Source organism: Oncorhynchus kisutch, unplaced genomic scaffold (assembly GCF_002021735.2).
Source record: "Oncorhynchus kisutch isolate 150728-3 unplaced genomic scaffold, Okis_V2 Okis07a-Okis12b_hom, whole genome shotgun sequence".
In the NCBI taxonomy this organism is placed as follows: Eukaryota; Metazoa; Chordata; class Actinopteri; order Salmoniformes; family Salmonidae; genus Oncorhynchus; species Oncorhynchus kisutch.
In genome coordinates, this window is record NW_022261984.1 from 12,298,307 (window position 1) to 12,315,348 (window position 17,042).

Here is a 17,042-nt window from a genome sequence, read left to right on the forward strand (position 1 = left end):
ACAGGCAGGTTCAAAGGCGCCTCGTTTCAAACCGGGTCCTTCACCCAGACAGAGCTCAGTAGTTGAGCATATAAGCCTTTTCTGTTCTAAAAGACGCAGAGAAGAGGATTCACTAACCTTTGTTTGTTTTGTGTAGTTCACATCTGTTGCTAGAGGCTGTGAAATGGTAAAGCAGCAGTCAAAAAGACACGGAGTCTCTATTGATCTGATCTCTTTGGTACTTGGAGTGTTAATGGACATCTGGTGTATATTAAATTCACATTTTCAGACTTGTGTCAGAGATTATATTAAATTATACAGTAGAGAGAACAGTACTTCTAGACTCCCATGTTAGATCAACTATTATACAGTAGAGAACAGTCCTTCTAGACTCCATGTTAGATCAACTATTATACAGTAGAGAACAGTCCTTCTAGACTCCATGTTAGATCAACTATTATATAGTAGAGAACAGTCCTTCTAGACTCCCATGTTAGATCAACTATTATACAGTAGAGAACAGTCCTTCTAGACTCCATGTTAGATCATATATTATACAGTAGAGAACAGTCCTTATAGACTCCATGTTAGATCAACTATTATATAGTAGAGAACAGTCCTTCTAGACTCCATGTTAGATCAACTATTATACAGTAGAGAACAGTCCTTCTAGACTCCATGTTAGATCAACTATTATACTGTAGAGAACAGTCCTTCTAGACTCCATGTTAGATCAACTATTATACAGTAGAGAACAGTCCTTCTAGACTCCATGTTAGATCAACTATTGTATAATAGAGTGTTACATTTTCTCTCTGTTTCTCTCTCGTATTTTTAGAATAATGCTGCTTTTCTAATAACCAACTTGGTTGGTTTCATGCAAGTAACTGATTGACTGGAAGGAATCCACACTATCACTGAATAAGCAATTTCCCAGTTCACCTAGAACATTGCTCTGGGAACCAAAAGGAGTATCTCAGTTTCAAGGTAAGAAGCCTGGTGTGGAATCAGTCAGTCTCTTGCACGAACCAACCGTGCTGATATGACTTGTTTGTGTCGCAGTATAAAGGGTCTCAAATCAAATCAAACTTTATTTGTCACAAGCGCCGAATACAACAAGTGTAGACTAAAAGTGCAGTGCAAGAAGAGTTAAGAAAAATATTTACCAAAAAATAAAAAGTAATTCAAATAAAAATTAAATCCATGACTGTCATAATAAAGATTGATTCATTTCCAGAGATTTTTTGTCCTTAGTGGTGAATTTCCTCAACAATAGAGAGAACAGTCTTTCTGTTATCAATTCATTGTATTGTTGTTGCTTATGTTCTGTTATTTTTATTTATTATATTATGTGTTATACATTTGTCTTGTTATATATTGTATGTTCTTGACAAGGTAAATTGAATAAGCAGAAAATAGTTTACGATTGACAGTAATTAGCATAATCCTATTAAGCAGTTCAGAGAGTACTGAGGATGAATCCTATTTCTCACAGATCCATCTGTATTTATAGGAACAGTCATAGTCCCACCAAGCTCCTGTGTCTGATGACCAGGAGTAGAAATACACACAGTTCTCTGCTCGACCACCATTAGGCTCTTTACTGTTCCAATACCTGTAGAAGAAACAACACAGAATCAGAATGTCATTGTTCCAATACCTCTAGAAGAAACAACACATAGAATCAGGCTGTCCACTGTTCCAATACCTGTAGAAGAAATAACACATAGAATCAGGCTGTCCACTGTTCCAATACCTGTAGAAGAAACAACACAGAATCAGGCTGTCCACTGTACCAATACCTGTAGACGAAACAACACAGAATCAGGCTGTCCACTGTTCCAATACCTGTAGAAGAAACAACACAGAATCAGGCTGTCCACTGTTCCAATACCTGTAGAAGAAACACCACATAGAATCAGGGTGTCCACTGTTACAATACCTGTAGAAGAAACAACACAGAATCAGGCTGTCCACTGTTGAATACCTGTAGGAGAAACAACACATAGAATCAGGTTGTCCACTGTTCCAATACCTGTAGAAAAAACAACACAGAATCAGACTGTCACTGTTCCAATACCTGTAGGAGAAACAACATACAGAATCAGGCTGTCCACTGTTCCAATACCTGTAGGAGAAACAACACATACAACACATAGAATCAGACTGTCCACTGTTCCAATACCTGTAGAAGAAGCAACACATAGAATCAGGCTCTCCACTGTTCCAATACCTGTAGAAGAAGCAACACATAGAATCAGGCTCTCCACTGTTGAATACCTGTAGGGGAAACAACACATAGAATCAGGTTGTCCACTGTTCCAATACCTGTAGAAGAAACAACACAGAATCAGACTGTCCACTGTTCCAATACCTGTAGGACAAACACAGAATCAGGCTGTCCACTGTTTCAATACCTGTAGGAGAATCAGGCTGTCCATTTTGAACATACTACTCCAGACAGTGATGTCATAGTGACACAGAATTCATTAATGTCTTACTTTGTGGTCAGTGGTGTGCCGTCCACCCATTTCCAGGTCCCCTCAGTAACAGAGTCAGTCAGACCAATCCAGACATAGTTCTTTACTCCACATAACCAATTGACTAATGTCTATAGTTGTGGAAGAGATTCAACATTGTTAATACATAGTCTTCTCCAAAAAATGTTTTCCAATTTCAAATATTGATTGCAAGTAGTTAAATTACAAAAGGGAAAACTGGTCACAAATCTTGCTGCTGTGAGGGCACACTGTGGTATTTCACTCAATATATATGGGAGTTAATGTAAATTGGGTTTGTTTTCAAATTCTTTGTGGATCTGTGTAATCTGAGGGAAATATGTGTCTCTAATATGGTCATACATTGGGCAGGAGGTTAGGAAGTGCAGCTCAGTTTCCACCTCATTTTGTGGGCAGTGAGCACATAGCCTGTCTTCTCTTGAGAGCCATGTCTGCCTACGGCGGCCTTTCTCAATAGCAAGGCTATGCTCACTGAGTCTTTACATAGTCAAAGCTTTCCTTAAATTTGGGTCAGTCACAGTGGTCAGGTATTCTGCCACTGTGTACTCTCTGTTTAGGTCCAAATAGCAAATGTTAATTCTTTCTAATGTGTCAAGTAATTATCTTTTTGTTTTCTCATGATTTGGTTGGGTCTGATTGTGCTGCTGTCCTGAGGCTCTGTGGGGTGTGTTTGTGTTTGTGAACAGAGCCCCAGGACCAGCTTGCTTAGGGGACTCTTCTCCAGGTTCATCTCTCTGTAGGTGAGGGCTTTGTTATGGAAGGTTTGGGAATCGCTTCCTTTTAGGTGGTTTGTGAATTTAACGACTCTTTTCTGGATTTTGATAATTAGTGGGTATCGGCCTAATTCTGCTCTGCATGCATTATTTCGTGTTTTAAGTTGTACACAGAGGATATTTTTTAAGAATGATGTATGCAGAGTCTCAATTTGATATTTGTCACATTTTGTGAATTCTTGGTTGGTGTCACCAGACCTCACAACCATAAAGGGCAGTGGGTTCTAAAACTCCATAGAAGGCCCTTCTTGCCTTGTCTCTCAGATCGTTCACAGCTTTGTGGAAGTTACCTGTGTCGCTGATGTTTAGACTGAGGGCTGTATAGTTTTTTTGTGTGCTCTAGGGCAACGGTGTCCAGATGGAATTTGTATTCATGTTCCTGGCAACTGAACCTTTTATGGAACACCATTATTTTTGTCTTACTGAGATTTACTGTCAGGGTTCAGGCCTGATAGCATCTGCGCAGAAGATCTGTGTCCTACCGTAGGCCCTGCTTTGTTTGTTTGCTTTGTTTGGGACAGAAGCTCCTGATCATCAGCGAACTGTAGACATTTGACTTCAGATTCTAGTATGGTGAGGACCGGGGCTGCAGACTGTTCTAGAGTGCCTTCGCCAATCCGTTGATGTATATATGTCGAAGAGGGTGGGGCTTAAGCTGCAACCCTGTCTCACTCTGTCACTCTCTCTGTCTCTCTCTTTTTGTCTCACTCACTCACTCACTCACTCTCTCACTCTCTCACTCACTCACTCACTCTCTCACTCTCTCACTCACTCTCTCTCTCACTCTCTCTCTCTCTCTCTCTCTCTCTCTCTCTCTCTCTCTCTCTCTCTCACTCACTCACTCACTCACTCACTCTCTCTCTCTCTCTCTCTCTCTCTCTCACTCTCTCTCACTCTCTCTCACTCTCTCTGTCACTCTCTCTCTTTCTCACACACCTGTTTCTCTTGGCTGTTGATGACGACCAGGTCTGCTCCTCTATTTCTGCAGTCCTGTCTGCTCTCCTCCCAGGATTTTTTCTCAGTAGAGACGTAGTAACAACTGCTACCAAGCTTCTTCCATCCTCGAGGACACACTATAAGTTGAACATTTCTTGCTTTAGTCACTTTAATACAACAATGAATTAAATATCAATCAGACAGTCAAGGAAGACAGGAACTATCTAATGGACAGTTCGGAAGTCATACATTTTTTCTCACATTTTTGATTTAATAAAAGTTACATTTCCTGTTTGTAAGTGGCATGTGAACTGATACAGAGACTGTCAAACAGAACAGTCATTAGACAATTTGACTCACCTTTCTCAACTAAAGATTGTTTCAGAAGTTCTGTCTCTTTCTGTAGCTGGTCTCTCTCTTTGGTCAGAGTGTTGTAACTGATCTGTAGCTGGTCTCTCTCTTTGGTCAGGGTGTTGTAACTGGTCTGTAGCTGGTCTCTCTCATTGGTCAGGGTGTTGTCGCTGGTCTGTAGCTGGTCCCTCTCTTTGGTCCGCGTGTTGTTGCTAGTCTGTAGCTGGTCTCTCTCTTCAGTCAGATTGTTTCTGCTGGTCTGTAACTGGTCCCTCTCTTCAGTCAGGGTGTTGGAACAGGTCAATTGGTTTCTCTCTGTGAAATAATACGACTAATGAACAAGGTAACAGTGGAAATGTTAATCAGACATGACCAGGGTTGGGGTCAGTTAAATGTTAATCAGACATGACCAGGGTTGGGGTCAGTTAAATGTTAATCAGACATGACCAGGGTTGGGGTCAGTTAAATTTCAATTCAGGAAATACACTGGAATTCTATTGGAATTCCAATGATCTTCAATGCTTTTGAATGAGGAAAACGTGGAATTGGAATTTGGTGTATTGTCACAATTGAATTGACTGGAATGTAAATGTAATTGATCCCTGATCATTACACCACTGATGATGAAGAATGTTTGAGTGAGAACATGTCAAACTCACGGTAGAGAAACAGGCCTATGATCCCAGCCAGTAGGAGAACACACAGCAGCCCCAGACACACTGCAGCAGCTCCAGAGTATCTCTTCCACCACTGACAAGACACTGATTGCACAAATTATTACCATTAAAACGTATTCTTTATCAGCATTGTATTTGTATCTACTTTTGTGTCAATTTTCTGCTTGAATCAGTGAGGGAAATACACAAGTTCCAACACCTCACATATTCTACTGCTTGACTTCCAGAACTTCTTCCAGAATATTGGCTTAAACATATTGCAGAGTTCAGGCACCCAAAATGAGTACTGAAACGTATTTTAATCCACATTTTATTTGTCACATGCTTCGTAAAAATATGCTTGTCACACCGGAATCTGTTTCACCTGTATTTGTGCTTGTCTCCACCCCCCTCCAGGTGTCGCCTATCTTCCCCATTATCCCCAGTGTATTTATACCTGCGTTCTCTGTTTGTCTGTTGCCAGTTCGTTTCATTCGACAAGCTGTCCATCGTTTTTGCACTTGCTCCTGTCTGTTTCTAGTTCCTCTTTTCTAAATTTTGACCATTCTGCCTGCCCTGAGCCTGAGCCTGCCTGCCGTTCTGTACCTTTTGGACTCTGATCTGGATTACTGACCTCTGCGTGTCCTTGACCTGTCATTGTTCCTGCCCCCTGTTCTAGTAATAAACTTTTGTTACTTCGTACATCGTTTGCATCTGGGTCTTCCCTTAAACGTGATACGCTAATAGTGAAATGCTGACTTACGGGTCCTTTCCAACAATGCAGAGATAAAGATACAACATTTACAATAGTGATACAAGGAATAAATAAACAGTGAATAGTGAAGAAGAATAACAAGTCTAAGTAACATGGTGTGGCAGACAGCAGGGAAGGGTGAGGGAAGTGGTGATTGAAGGGAGATATCTTACAGCCCAATATGGACTTCCTGCCCCAACGAGGCAAGCCTGTGGGTCGTTAAGCCAGGGAGTGCTTGTGGATAAAAGAGGAAGTGGGCTGCACAAATGGAGGGAGGACTGTTATGGAGAGTGTGAGCAAAGAGAGAATTATCTATCTGTCTGATTACCTCCACTGTGTACCAAAACGGTTTGGCTGAGGACCCGAGTTTTAGGACACCAGGAGAACGGAACGGACAACGAGAACCGATTGTGGACTGTGACCTGGTTGCGGAATTCACCCCTTTTCCCACAGTGTTCAATTCTCCCTTATAAATACCCCATTTGTATTCTAATTGTGCTTCGTGTTCGTGTTTGGGTATTGAACGTGGTGATGTGGAAACCCCACCCCTATAGATGAAACATTGAATTTGGCATTTTTGCTATTAGCCAATAGAAACACATTGAATAACAGATTCACTACATGGAACAACAGAAAATACCCAAAAATATCAAAAGGAAGTTCTGAAGTGTCTAAGAAATGTAAGGGAATACCCCCCCTGAAATGGACAAAAATTTATGGGATCTTATTGGCACCGTACAAAACATATACACAATGGACAATACCATTCAATTGGATGCCGTTTCATTCAAAACATATTGCAAATGCCAAGTGTCACACAGCAAAAATCCCATAGATGGCGAGCGCGCTCCACAGTAAATTTTCATATTGCAAATGCACATCAAGTCAAGACCAAGGGTGCAATTTTGAAAATGTGAAAAGAAATCTAAAACTTATCACCCTAAAAAAAAGTGCCTGGACTGTTTTTCAAAATGTTTTCATTTTTTTTGTCAATTATCCATGTATAAGAACTGTATGAACATACTTTTGTCATATTTCATTGTCATATTTTTTTTTCACTTGTCCATAAAGCATAAGTTTTGTCCATTTGCAATATGATTTCATAGGAAGTCAAAAGTCGAAGTCAAAAGTCAGTGAACCATTGCCAAATGCCATAAGAAATCTCCAAATGCAATATGAAAGTATTGAAAGTGCCAAAACAGGATGTTATGTCCATTTGCAATGTACGATCATAGGAAGTCAGTTTCCAAACCCAAAAGTCAATGAACCAAATGGCATTTATACTGTCCAAATGAAATATAGCACTATGTTAAGCCAAGAATCAAACTAGATGGTCTATTTGTCATGAATGATGAGGGAGAAGTGGGACTCTGTTGTTTTTTTGTTGTTTTTTATGTCCAAAATGACCAGGGGCACTCCCTATTGGATGGGCACGGGTGGGGGGTGCTCCCTACCCAACCATAGACCACCTGCTCCCCATTAAAAGTATTAAAACCATTTAAAAAATGTGCTCCTGGCAAGGCCGTCCATTTGCAATATGTTTCAATGGGCATTTACCATCACGATTTTGACATGCTTAAAAATACTGCAGAAATACAAAATTGACTGGCCCGATGAACTCGGGATGTTCAGGGATAGGGGTTCCTCTCCATCGCTCGTTGGTGTTGATTTCAGAATGTCAATTGCTGATGGTCTATCACAAATTGCAAATAGACAAGTCACCAAGCAAGTACCCATCCATCAGTCAATTAGATATCATTCCGACACCAAACTGATACAAACTGACACCAAGCCCACTTTGTCCAACTCGTTTAGAAGACGTTTAGAAGATATTTCAGAGCAGGCCCAAAATTCACAGCGCCTTCTGTTTAATCCATAATAAAAACATTAAACACGTACTTACATTCTCGCTGCGGGTTTAGTTCTGACATTATGTGTAGGCCTAGCTGAGGCCAACCCTTATCTCAAGTTTTGGCTCGATAGGTCATTTGGAACCCGAGCGGCGACCGTAATTGGTGCTGAAAATCCACATTTTCTGTGCGTTGCTACGGGGTCCTTGAATGAGATATCGGACAGAAACGTTAGGATCCATCTCTATGGGCCGAGGCGGTTTCAATGCACCTAGTCTTACGATTCTGGGACTTTTCTAAATGTTGTCATTTTTGTGATGGTCAAAATTAATTGAAGTTATTGCAAATGTACAAGGCTGTTTCTGGTCTGAGAACCTTCTAGAGCCACATTACTCACCGTGCACTATCGACTTGAGCTCTAGAACAAGTTTCTAAAGATTCAGAGCTCTAGGTCTGATGGTTCTTTGATAGTTCGAACAAAGGTAACTATTGCAGGCTCTGTGTGTCTGTAAGCCTCACACTATGTCACTAAGTCCTTGCTGTGTGAGAGAGCTTTTCTTTGACATCTGTTGGGAGAAATGACTGATTTACATGAGGGTTGCCTAATCACACATATGATGTTTTGAAAAGATCTGACCTTGTTAACTTCTTGGATTATAGGGGGCGCTCTTTTAATTTATGGATAAAAAAACGTTCCCATCTTAAACAAGATATTTTGTCACGAAAAGATGCTCGACTATGCATATAATTGACAGCTTTGGAAAGAAAACACTCTGATGTTTCCAAAACTGCAAAGATATTATCGGTGAGTGCCACAGAACTGATGCTACAGGCGAAACCAAGATGAAACTTCAAACAGGAAATGAGCAAACTTTTTGAGGCTCTGTTTTCCATTGTCTCCTTATATGGCTGTGAATGCGCCCTGAACGAGCCTAAACGTTCTGCCGTTTCCCCAAGGTGTCTGCAGCATTGTGACGTGTTTGTAGGCATATCATTGGAAGATTGGCTATAAGAGACTACATTTACCAGGTGTCCGCCCGGTGTCCTTTGTCGAAATTGGTGCGTAATCTCCAGCTGCAAGCATCATTCCATGTGATTCAGAGGAGAGAGGAGACTTCCACGAACGATATATCATCGAAGAGATATGTGAAAAACACCTTGAGGATTGATTCTAAACAACGTTTACCATGTTTCAGTCGATATTATGGAGTTAATTTTGAAAAAAATTCTGCGTTTTGATGATTGAATTTTCGTTTTTTTTTGGTAGCCAAACGTGATGAACAAAACGGAGCGATTTCTCCTACACAAAGACTCTTTCAGGAAAAATTGAACATTTGCTATCTAACTAAGAGTCTCCTCATTGAAAACATCCGAAGTTCTTCAACGGTCAATTATTTTATTTGAATGCTTTTCTTGTTTTTGTGAAAATGTTGCCCGCTGAATGCTAGGCTTAATGCTATGCTAGGCTATCAATACTGTGACACAAATGCTTGTTTTGCTATGGTTGAAAAGCATATTTTGAAAATCTGAGATGACAGTGTTGTTAACAAAAGGCTAAGCTTGAGAGCTAGCATATTTATTTCATTTCATTTGCGATTTTCATGAATAGTTAACGTTGCGTTATGGTAATGAGCTTCAAATCAAATCAAATCAAATTTTATTTGTCACATACACATGGTTAGCAGATGTTAATGCGAGTGTAGCGAAATGCTTGTGCTTCTAGTTCCAACAATGCAGTAATAACCAACAAGTAATCTAACTAACAATTCCAAAACTACTGTCTTAAACACAGTGTAAGGGGATACAGAATATGTACATAAAGATATATGAATGAGTGATGGTACAGAGCAGCATAGGCAAGATACAGTAGATGGTATCGAGTACAGTATATACATATGAGATGAGTATGTAAACAAAGTGGCATAGTTAAAGTGGCTAGTGATACATGTATTACATAAGGATGCAGTAGATGATATAGAGTACAGTATATACGTATGCATATGAGATGAATAATGTAGGGTATGTAACATTATATTAGGTAGCATTGTTTAAAGTGGCTAGTGATATATTTTACATCATTTCCTATCAATTCCCATTATTAAAGTGGCTGGAGTTGAGTCAGTGGCAGTGTCAGTGTGTTGGCAGCAGCCACTCAATGTTAGTGGTGGCTGTTTAACAGTCTGATGGCCTTGAGATAGAAGCTGTTTTTCAGTCTCTCGGTCCCAGCTTTGATACACCTGTACTGACCTCGCCTTCTGGATGATAGCGGGGTGAACAGGCAGTGGCTCGGGTGGTTGTTGTCCTTGATGATCTTTATGGCCTTCCTGTAACATCGGGTGGTGTAGGTGTCCTGGAGGGCAGGTAGTTTGCCCCCGGTGATGCGTTGTGCAGACCTCACTACCCTCTGGAGAGCCTTACGGTTGTGGGCGGAGCAGTTGCCGTACCAGGCGGTGATGCAGCCCGCCAGGATGCTCTCGATTGTGCATCTGTAGAAGTTTGTGAGTGCTTTTGGTGACAAGCCGAATTTCTTCAGCCTCCTGAGGTTGAAGAGGCGCTGCTGCGCCTTCTTCACGATGCTGTCTGTGTGAGTGGACCAATTCAGTTTGTCTGTGATGTGTATGCCGAGGAACTTAAAACTTGCTACCCTCTCCACTACTGTTCCATCGATGTGGATAGGGGGGTGTTCCCTCTGCTGTTTCCTGAAGTCCACAATCATCTCCTTAGTTTTGTTGACGTTGAGTGTGAGGTTATTTTCCTGACACCACACTCCGAGGGCCCTCACCTCCTCCCTGTAGGCCGTCTCGTCGTTGTTGGTAATCAAGCCTACCACTGTTGTGTCATCCGCAACTTGATGATTGAGTTGGAGGCGTGCGTGGCCACGCAGTCGTGGGTGAACAAGGAGTACAGGAGAGGCTGTATTCATGATCCCGGATCCGGGATGGCTAGAATCAAGAGATTATTAATTATTTTGAAACAGCCCCTATAACACCGGTTTACACCGGAAGCTGAAAGTGAACACATATCCTCCTTGGGGTAGGCAATTACAGAATTTTGAGTTTTAAGTCTTTACGTTAAGAACTGACTTATTTGTGAGTGTTGTGTTATTTCAGAAAATCACAGAAAATCACAGAAATCTCTCAGAGCTCCGAAGATTAGTATGAACACGCTGGATCTGTAACTGTTTTAAAAAATAAAATAAAAAATTGGAACATCACCAATTTGACATTGTATGATTTCTCTTAAATGACGATAGATAATTGTCTGGTTCTTTTTTTATTGACACCGTAGGTTCCTTTACTTTGATGTGAAGCGGAAAAATTATTGCTCTATTTTCATTTTGGACCTTTAATCCCAGAAAAATGGCCATAACTCAAAAACTGTTGAGGCCTAGACGCCATCTTGTTCAGGGACAACTGCCCATTATGCCAAACCTATGCTCACCAAGTTTTGTCTTCGAAGTCTTTTCCGTTTAGGAGATAAGGCCACGTCATGATTCGTGATGTTTTGTACATTTGCAATATGATTCCAATCGCCCTTTTGTGGGATTGACCGGGACAAAGGAAAAATTACAAAAATTTGAATGTTTTATAAAACGGATGCCGAATGTCCGAGAGAGTTTGTTTGATGACTTCCAGGGCCGCCCGGCCCTGCCGCGCGCGACGCCGTCCGCGATTTTTACAAACGTTTTCGGACGTCTAGTAAGGGACCGTACATTTGAAATATGGAGTTTCTCATCAACATACAGCAAATGCCGAAAAGTGCCCTTCATGTATGTAATAGACATCAGGAAACATTTTATTCATATATTTTTACATGTATTTATCCCCTTAATTTAGGCACTGAACTATCTCCATATATACAAGGATCTAAGAAGAGGGAGATGGGAGGGTCTAAGCCATGCGAGGGGGGAGGGTCTAAGCCATGGGAGGGTGGAGGGTCTAAGCCGTGGGAGGGTCTAAGCCGTGGGAGGGGGGAGGGTCTAAGCCGTGGGAGGGGAGACAGTCTAAGCCGTGGGAGGGGGGAGGGTCTAAGCAGTGGGAGGGGAGGGTCTAAGCCGTGGGAGGGGGGAGGGTCTAAAACGTGGGAGGGGGGAGGGTCTAAGCCGTGGGAGGGGGGAGGGTCTAAGATGTGGGAGGGGGGAGGGTCTAAGACGTGGGAGGGTCTAAGCCGTGGGAGGGGGGAGGGTCTAAGCCGTGGGAGGGGGGAGGGTCTAAGATGTGGGAGGGGGGAGGGTCTAAGACATGGGAGGGTCTAAGCCGTGGGAGGGTGGAGGGTCTAAGACGTGGGAGGGGGGAGGGTCTAAGACGTGGGAGGGGGAGGGTCTAAGCCGTGGGAGGGGGGAGGGTCTAAGCCGTGGGGGGGGGAGGGTCTAAGATGTGGGAGGGGGGAGGGTCTAAGACGTGGGAGGGTCTAAGCCGTGGGAGGGGGGAGGGTCTAAGACGTGGGAGGGGGAGGGTCTAAGACGTGGGAGGGGGGAGGGTCTAAGCCGACATGTGGAAAGAAGATACCATGGATTATTTAACTATTTGATTTAGAGTTTTAGGTATTAAAGTATATAAAAAATATATATATAAATATTTGATGAAACACTGAATTTGGCATTACTGTTATCAGCCAAACGAAACACATGGAACAACAGATAGTCATTACTGTTATCAGCCAAACGAATACTGTCATTACTGCTATTAGCCAAACGAAACGAATTGAATAACATTCATGGAACAACAGAAAGTCCCCAAAAATATCAAAAAGAAGTTTGTTCTGAAGTATCTGTCTATCTGAGAGATATTAGAAAGATCGGGAAACATTTATCCCCTAATTTTAACCACTAAACTATCTCCATATATACGTCCATAAATGTTTTAAAGTGTTACTGGAGACCTTCAGAGTCTTGTGAGGCTTGTGGACGTCCTAAATGGAGAACACCATCATGTTTGTGAGAATGGTTATAACAGTTTGTAGGCCAAACCGTTCAGACGCTACATACGATTATGTGAGAAGATCCGATATTCAGCATGTCTCATGGTCTGACCCCTCTAGCTCTGCCACCTTCCACCACAGATGTGAAAGGGAGGATGCAGTGGATTGAGATGTGGCCCGTGCAACAAGCAGATGTCTCTTTCTAAAACTGACGGATGTCGATGGCGATTTTTGTATTATGTTCATTCAATTTCCACGCAACCATTGTAGGATTAGGGTTAGGGTTGGGGTTGGGGTTAGGGTAAGCATTAACATTATGTTGTAAATGACTACCTCATCTCTGTGCTCCACACATACAATTATCTGTAAGATCCCTCAGTCAAGCAGTGAATTTCAATCACATATTCAAACAAGCAAAGACCAGGGTGGTTTTTCAACGCTTCGCACCTATTGGTCAAACATAAACACCCAATCACTACAAAGATACTCACATCCTTTCCAACTCATTGGCCAGAAAGGAATTAAACATCTCAGGGATTTCACAATGAGGCCAATGGTGATTTTATGGGGTTGCTTGTAATCGTTAAGGACTGGAGAGTTTTTCAGGATAAAAAAATTACCAGAGTTGAGCTAAACACAGGCAAAATCCTAGAGAAAAACCTGGTTCAGTTTGCTTTCCACCAGACACTGGGAGATGAATTCACCTTTCAGCAGGACAATAACCTAAAACACAAGGCCAAATCTACACTGGAGTTGCTCACCAAGAAGACAGTGAATGTTCCTGATTGGCCTACATTCAGTTGTCTTATATCTGATTGTAATACTTGAAAATGGTTGTCTAGCAACGATCAACAATCAATTTGAAAGAGATGCAAATATTGTACAATCCAGGTGTACAAAGCTCTTAGAGACTTACCCAGAGACGCACAGCTGTAATCACTGCCAAAGATGTATTGACTCAGGAGTGTGAATATTTATGTAAATTAGATTTGAGTGTGTGTGTGTGTGTGTGTGTGTGTGTGTGTGTGTGTGTGTGTGTGTGTGTGTGTGTGTGTGTGTGTGTGTGTGTGTGTGTGTGTGTGTGTGTGTGTGTGTGTGTGTCCGTCCGTGTTGAGCACTACACCAGGATAAACTGTTACCTGAATGTTGATCACCAGCTCCATCCTTCTTGCAGGGCATGATGGGTCTTTCGTTGATCGGTATATGATCATCAATATTCATGGTCTCATTTGTTTTTTTCCCTTTCAATCCATCTCTGTTTTTATAGGTTTCCTCTGACATCTTTACACAGCTCAAATGAAGTAACTTCTACTGTTGTATCTTCTGCTGTTGTATCTTCTACTGTTGTATCTTCTACTATTGTATCTTCTACTGTTGTATCTTCTACTGTTGTAACTTCTACTGTTGTATCTTCTACTGTTGTATCTTCTGCTGTTGTATCTTCTACTGTTGTATCTTCTACTGTTGTATCTTCTACTGTTGTATCTTCTACTGTTGTATCTTCTACTGTTGTATCTTCTACTGTTGTAACTTCTACTGTTGTATCTTCTACTGTTGTATCTTCTACTGTTGTATCTTCTACTGTTGTATCTTCTACTGTTGTAAAGTCTGCTGTTATCTCAGTTGTAGGTTTGTGTCTGTTCGCTGCACAGCTGGAGTCTCTGTGTGACTCAGTCTAATGTCAGAGACAGTTTTAACAGTCAACCTCATTAAAGGGGAAACTGTCTAACCAATAGTATGACAGTAACCACCACCATGTGACCACAGACATATTTTCTGAGAACCATGTTTGTTTATCACAGTGTAGATTAGTTTGTGTATTTAGTTTACATTAGTTTAGTTTACAACAGTGTAGATTAGCTTGTATATTTAGTTTATATTAGTTTAGTTTACAACAGTGTAGATTAGCTTGTATATTTAGTTTATATTAGTTTAGTTTACTACAGTGTAGATAAAATCTTTACGTCCTCTGTGGTCAGCCATCATGTAGAGTTTTATACACTATGCTGTGTCCTGGTTGACAATGACACCAGAGAGAATAGTTATTCAGAGATGTTTACTCACACCTCTTCTTTTCCGGGGAGGGAGAGGTGTCTAAATGTCTAAGGTCCAAAATATGCTCTCTCTCTCTTTCCATATATGCCTCGCTGTATCTCTCTCTGTATCTCCCTCTCTTTCTCCCCACACTCTGAAGGACATAAACAGTTGACATTGACACCAGAGATAATAGTTATTCAGAGATGTTTACTCACACCTCTTCTCTTCTGGGGAGGAAGGAAGGGAGGGTGTAAATGTTTAAGGTCACAAATATGTTGTCTCTCTCTGTCCCTCTCTCTCAATTCAATTCAATTCAATTCAAGGGCTTTAGTGGCATGGGAAACATGTGTTAACATTGCCAAAGCAAGCTCTCCCCCCACTCTGTCTGTCTTCACACACAGCAAAGAAGTTAAGCCTAACGCTCCCTCTCTCCCCCCACTCTACCTGTCTTCACACACAGCAAAGAAGTTAAGCCTAACGCTTCACACTGCTCTCTCTCTCCCCCCACTCTGCCCCCCCCCCCCACAACAGAGAAGTTAAGCCTTAAGACACTTCAGATTCTTAGCTGATTAACCCATTTAACCCATATTAAACCACAACATCGATAGCCATGTTGACTTGTTTTAATCTATGCTGTTTTCTGTCTCAGAGGGTTTTCAGTGAGGAGAGTTATTCAGAGATATGTGTTAGAATGTATGTCTGAATCTGTCTGAATCTGTCTCAGAGGGTTTTCAGTGAGGAGAGTTATTCAGAGATATGTGTTAGAATGTATGTCTGAATCTGTCTCAGAAGGTTTTTCAGGTAAATCACCATTTGAAACTATGGCGGTCCACTTCCTTTTAAATTAATTTTTAATTTTATTTCACCTTTATTTAACCAGGTAGGCTAGTTGAGAACAAGTTCTCATTTACAACTGCGACCTGGCCAGGATAAAACAAAGCAGTGCGACAAAAACACAGAGTTACACATAAACAAACGTAAATAACACAATAGAACAGAAAAATAGAAGAATCTATGTACAGTGTTTGCAAATGTAGAAGAGTAGGGAGGTAAGGCCATAAATAGGCCATAGAGGATAAATAATTACAGTTTATACTGGAGTGATAGATGTGCAGATGATGATGTGCAAGTAGAGATACTGGGGTGCAAAAGAGAAAGAGGATAAGTAATAAAATGGGGATGAGGTAGTCGGGTGGGCTATTTACAGATGGGCTGTGTACAGGTACAGTGATCGGTAAGCTGCTCTGACAGCTGATGCTTAAAATTAGAGAGGGAGATGTAAGACTCCAGCTTCAGATATTTTTGCAATTATTTCCAGTCATTGGCAGCAGAGAACTGGAAGGAAAGGCAGCCAAAGGAAGTGTTGGCTTTTAAACTTTAAGCAGTGGTTTAAACTAAGACTCTGATGTGATGCAGCAGGATGAACAGTAGATAGCTCAATGCAAGACGGTGAACTCACAAAGAATAACTGCTGTCTCCTGTGTGACATGGACACCAGAGATAATAGTTATTCAGAGATGTCTCTGTCTTTCTCAGAGAGGGCCTGAGATCTATATTTACTGTCTCCTGTGTGACATGAATACCAGAGATAATAGTTATTCAGAGATGTCTCTATCTTTTTTTTCAGAGAGGGCCTGAGATCTATATTTACTGTCTCCTGTGTGACATGAACACCAGAGATAATAGTTATTCAGAGATGTCTCTGTCTTTTTTCAGAGAGGGCCTAAGGTCTACAATTACTCTCACATCTTCTCCTTCCCTCTTCCTCATCCTCTATCTACATCAAAACAAGTGGACAGAAACTAACTGCATTGCACACTTTTCTACCAACTTTCTGTTTATCAGAGGACAGTATGGTGTCACTAAGTACAGAAGTGTGAATGGGTGTAACAACAGCTCTGTAAGGGTGTCAATAAGTACAGAAGTGTGAAAGTGTGTGACAACAGCTCTGTGTGAGAGTCAGCTTGTCACATGCTTCTTACTGGAAAAAAGGCAAATGACTTACTGTAAATTACATGTTTATCATTTGCATAAGACCTGGCTCAGTTTAGAGCACTTCACTTCTCGGGGCGTGTCTGAGGAGTCCTGTGTGTAATTCCTCCCTTCACCAGTAATAAGGGGCGTGTCTGAGGAGTCCTGTGTGTAATTCTATGGTCACAAGACACAGGCCTCCTCACAGCGGCTGAAGATACTCCAAACGTTTATCATTTTTATAATCCATCAGATATTTACTGAATTATAGCACATACAATATTTTACTGGAACAA

General features: G+C 41.4%; 1 protein-coding gene across 3 annotated transcripts in view; it reads right to left on the reverse strand.

Annotated features, from left to right (window-relative positions):
* Window positions 1-1,159: 1,159 nt before the first annotated feature.
* The window catches only part of LOC109887429 (CD209 antigen-like protein E), a 34,034-nt gene continuing 18,151 nt past the window's right edge, over window positions 1,160-17,042 (reverse strand). Inside the window, exons 1-6 of one of the 3 annotated variants that reach the window (XM_031814820.1) lie at window positions 13,878-14,903; window positions 5,218-5,319; window positions 4,568-4,873; window positions 4,208-4,344; window positions 2,481-2,590; window positions 1,160-1,594 (exon numbers count right to left, since the gene is read on the reverse strand). In XM_031814820.1, coding sequence (XP_031670680.1) covers window positions 1,462-1,594; window positions 2,481-2,590; window positions 4,208-4,344; window positions 4,568-4,873; window positions 5,218-5,319; window positions 13,878-14,019 — 930 coding nt within the window. In that variant the 5' untranslated portion in view covers window positions 14,020-14,903 and the 3' untranslated portion in view covers window positions 1,160-1,461. Of the gene's footprint in view, window positions 1,595-2,480; window positions 2,591-4,207; window positions 4,345-4,567; window positions 4,874-5,217; window positions 5,320-13,877; window positions 14,904-17,042 lie in introns of those variants that run through there. The other 2 variants (XM_031814819.1, XM_031814822.1) reach the window with 2 other exon arrangements.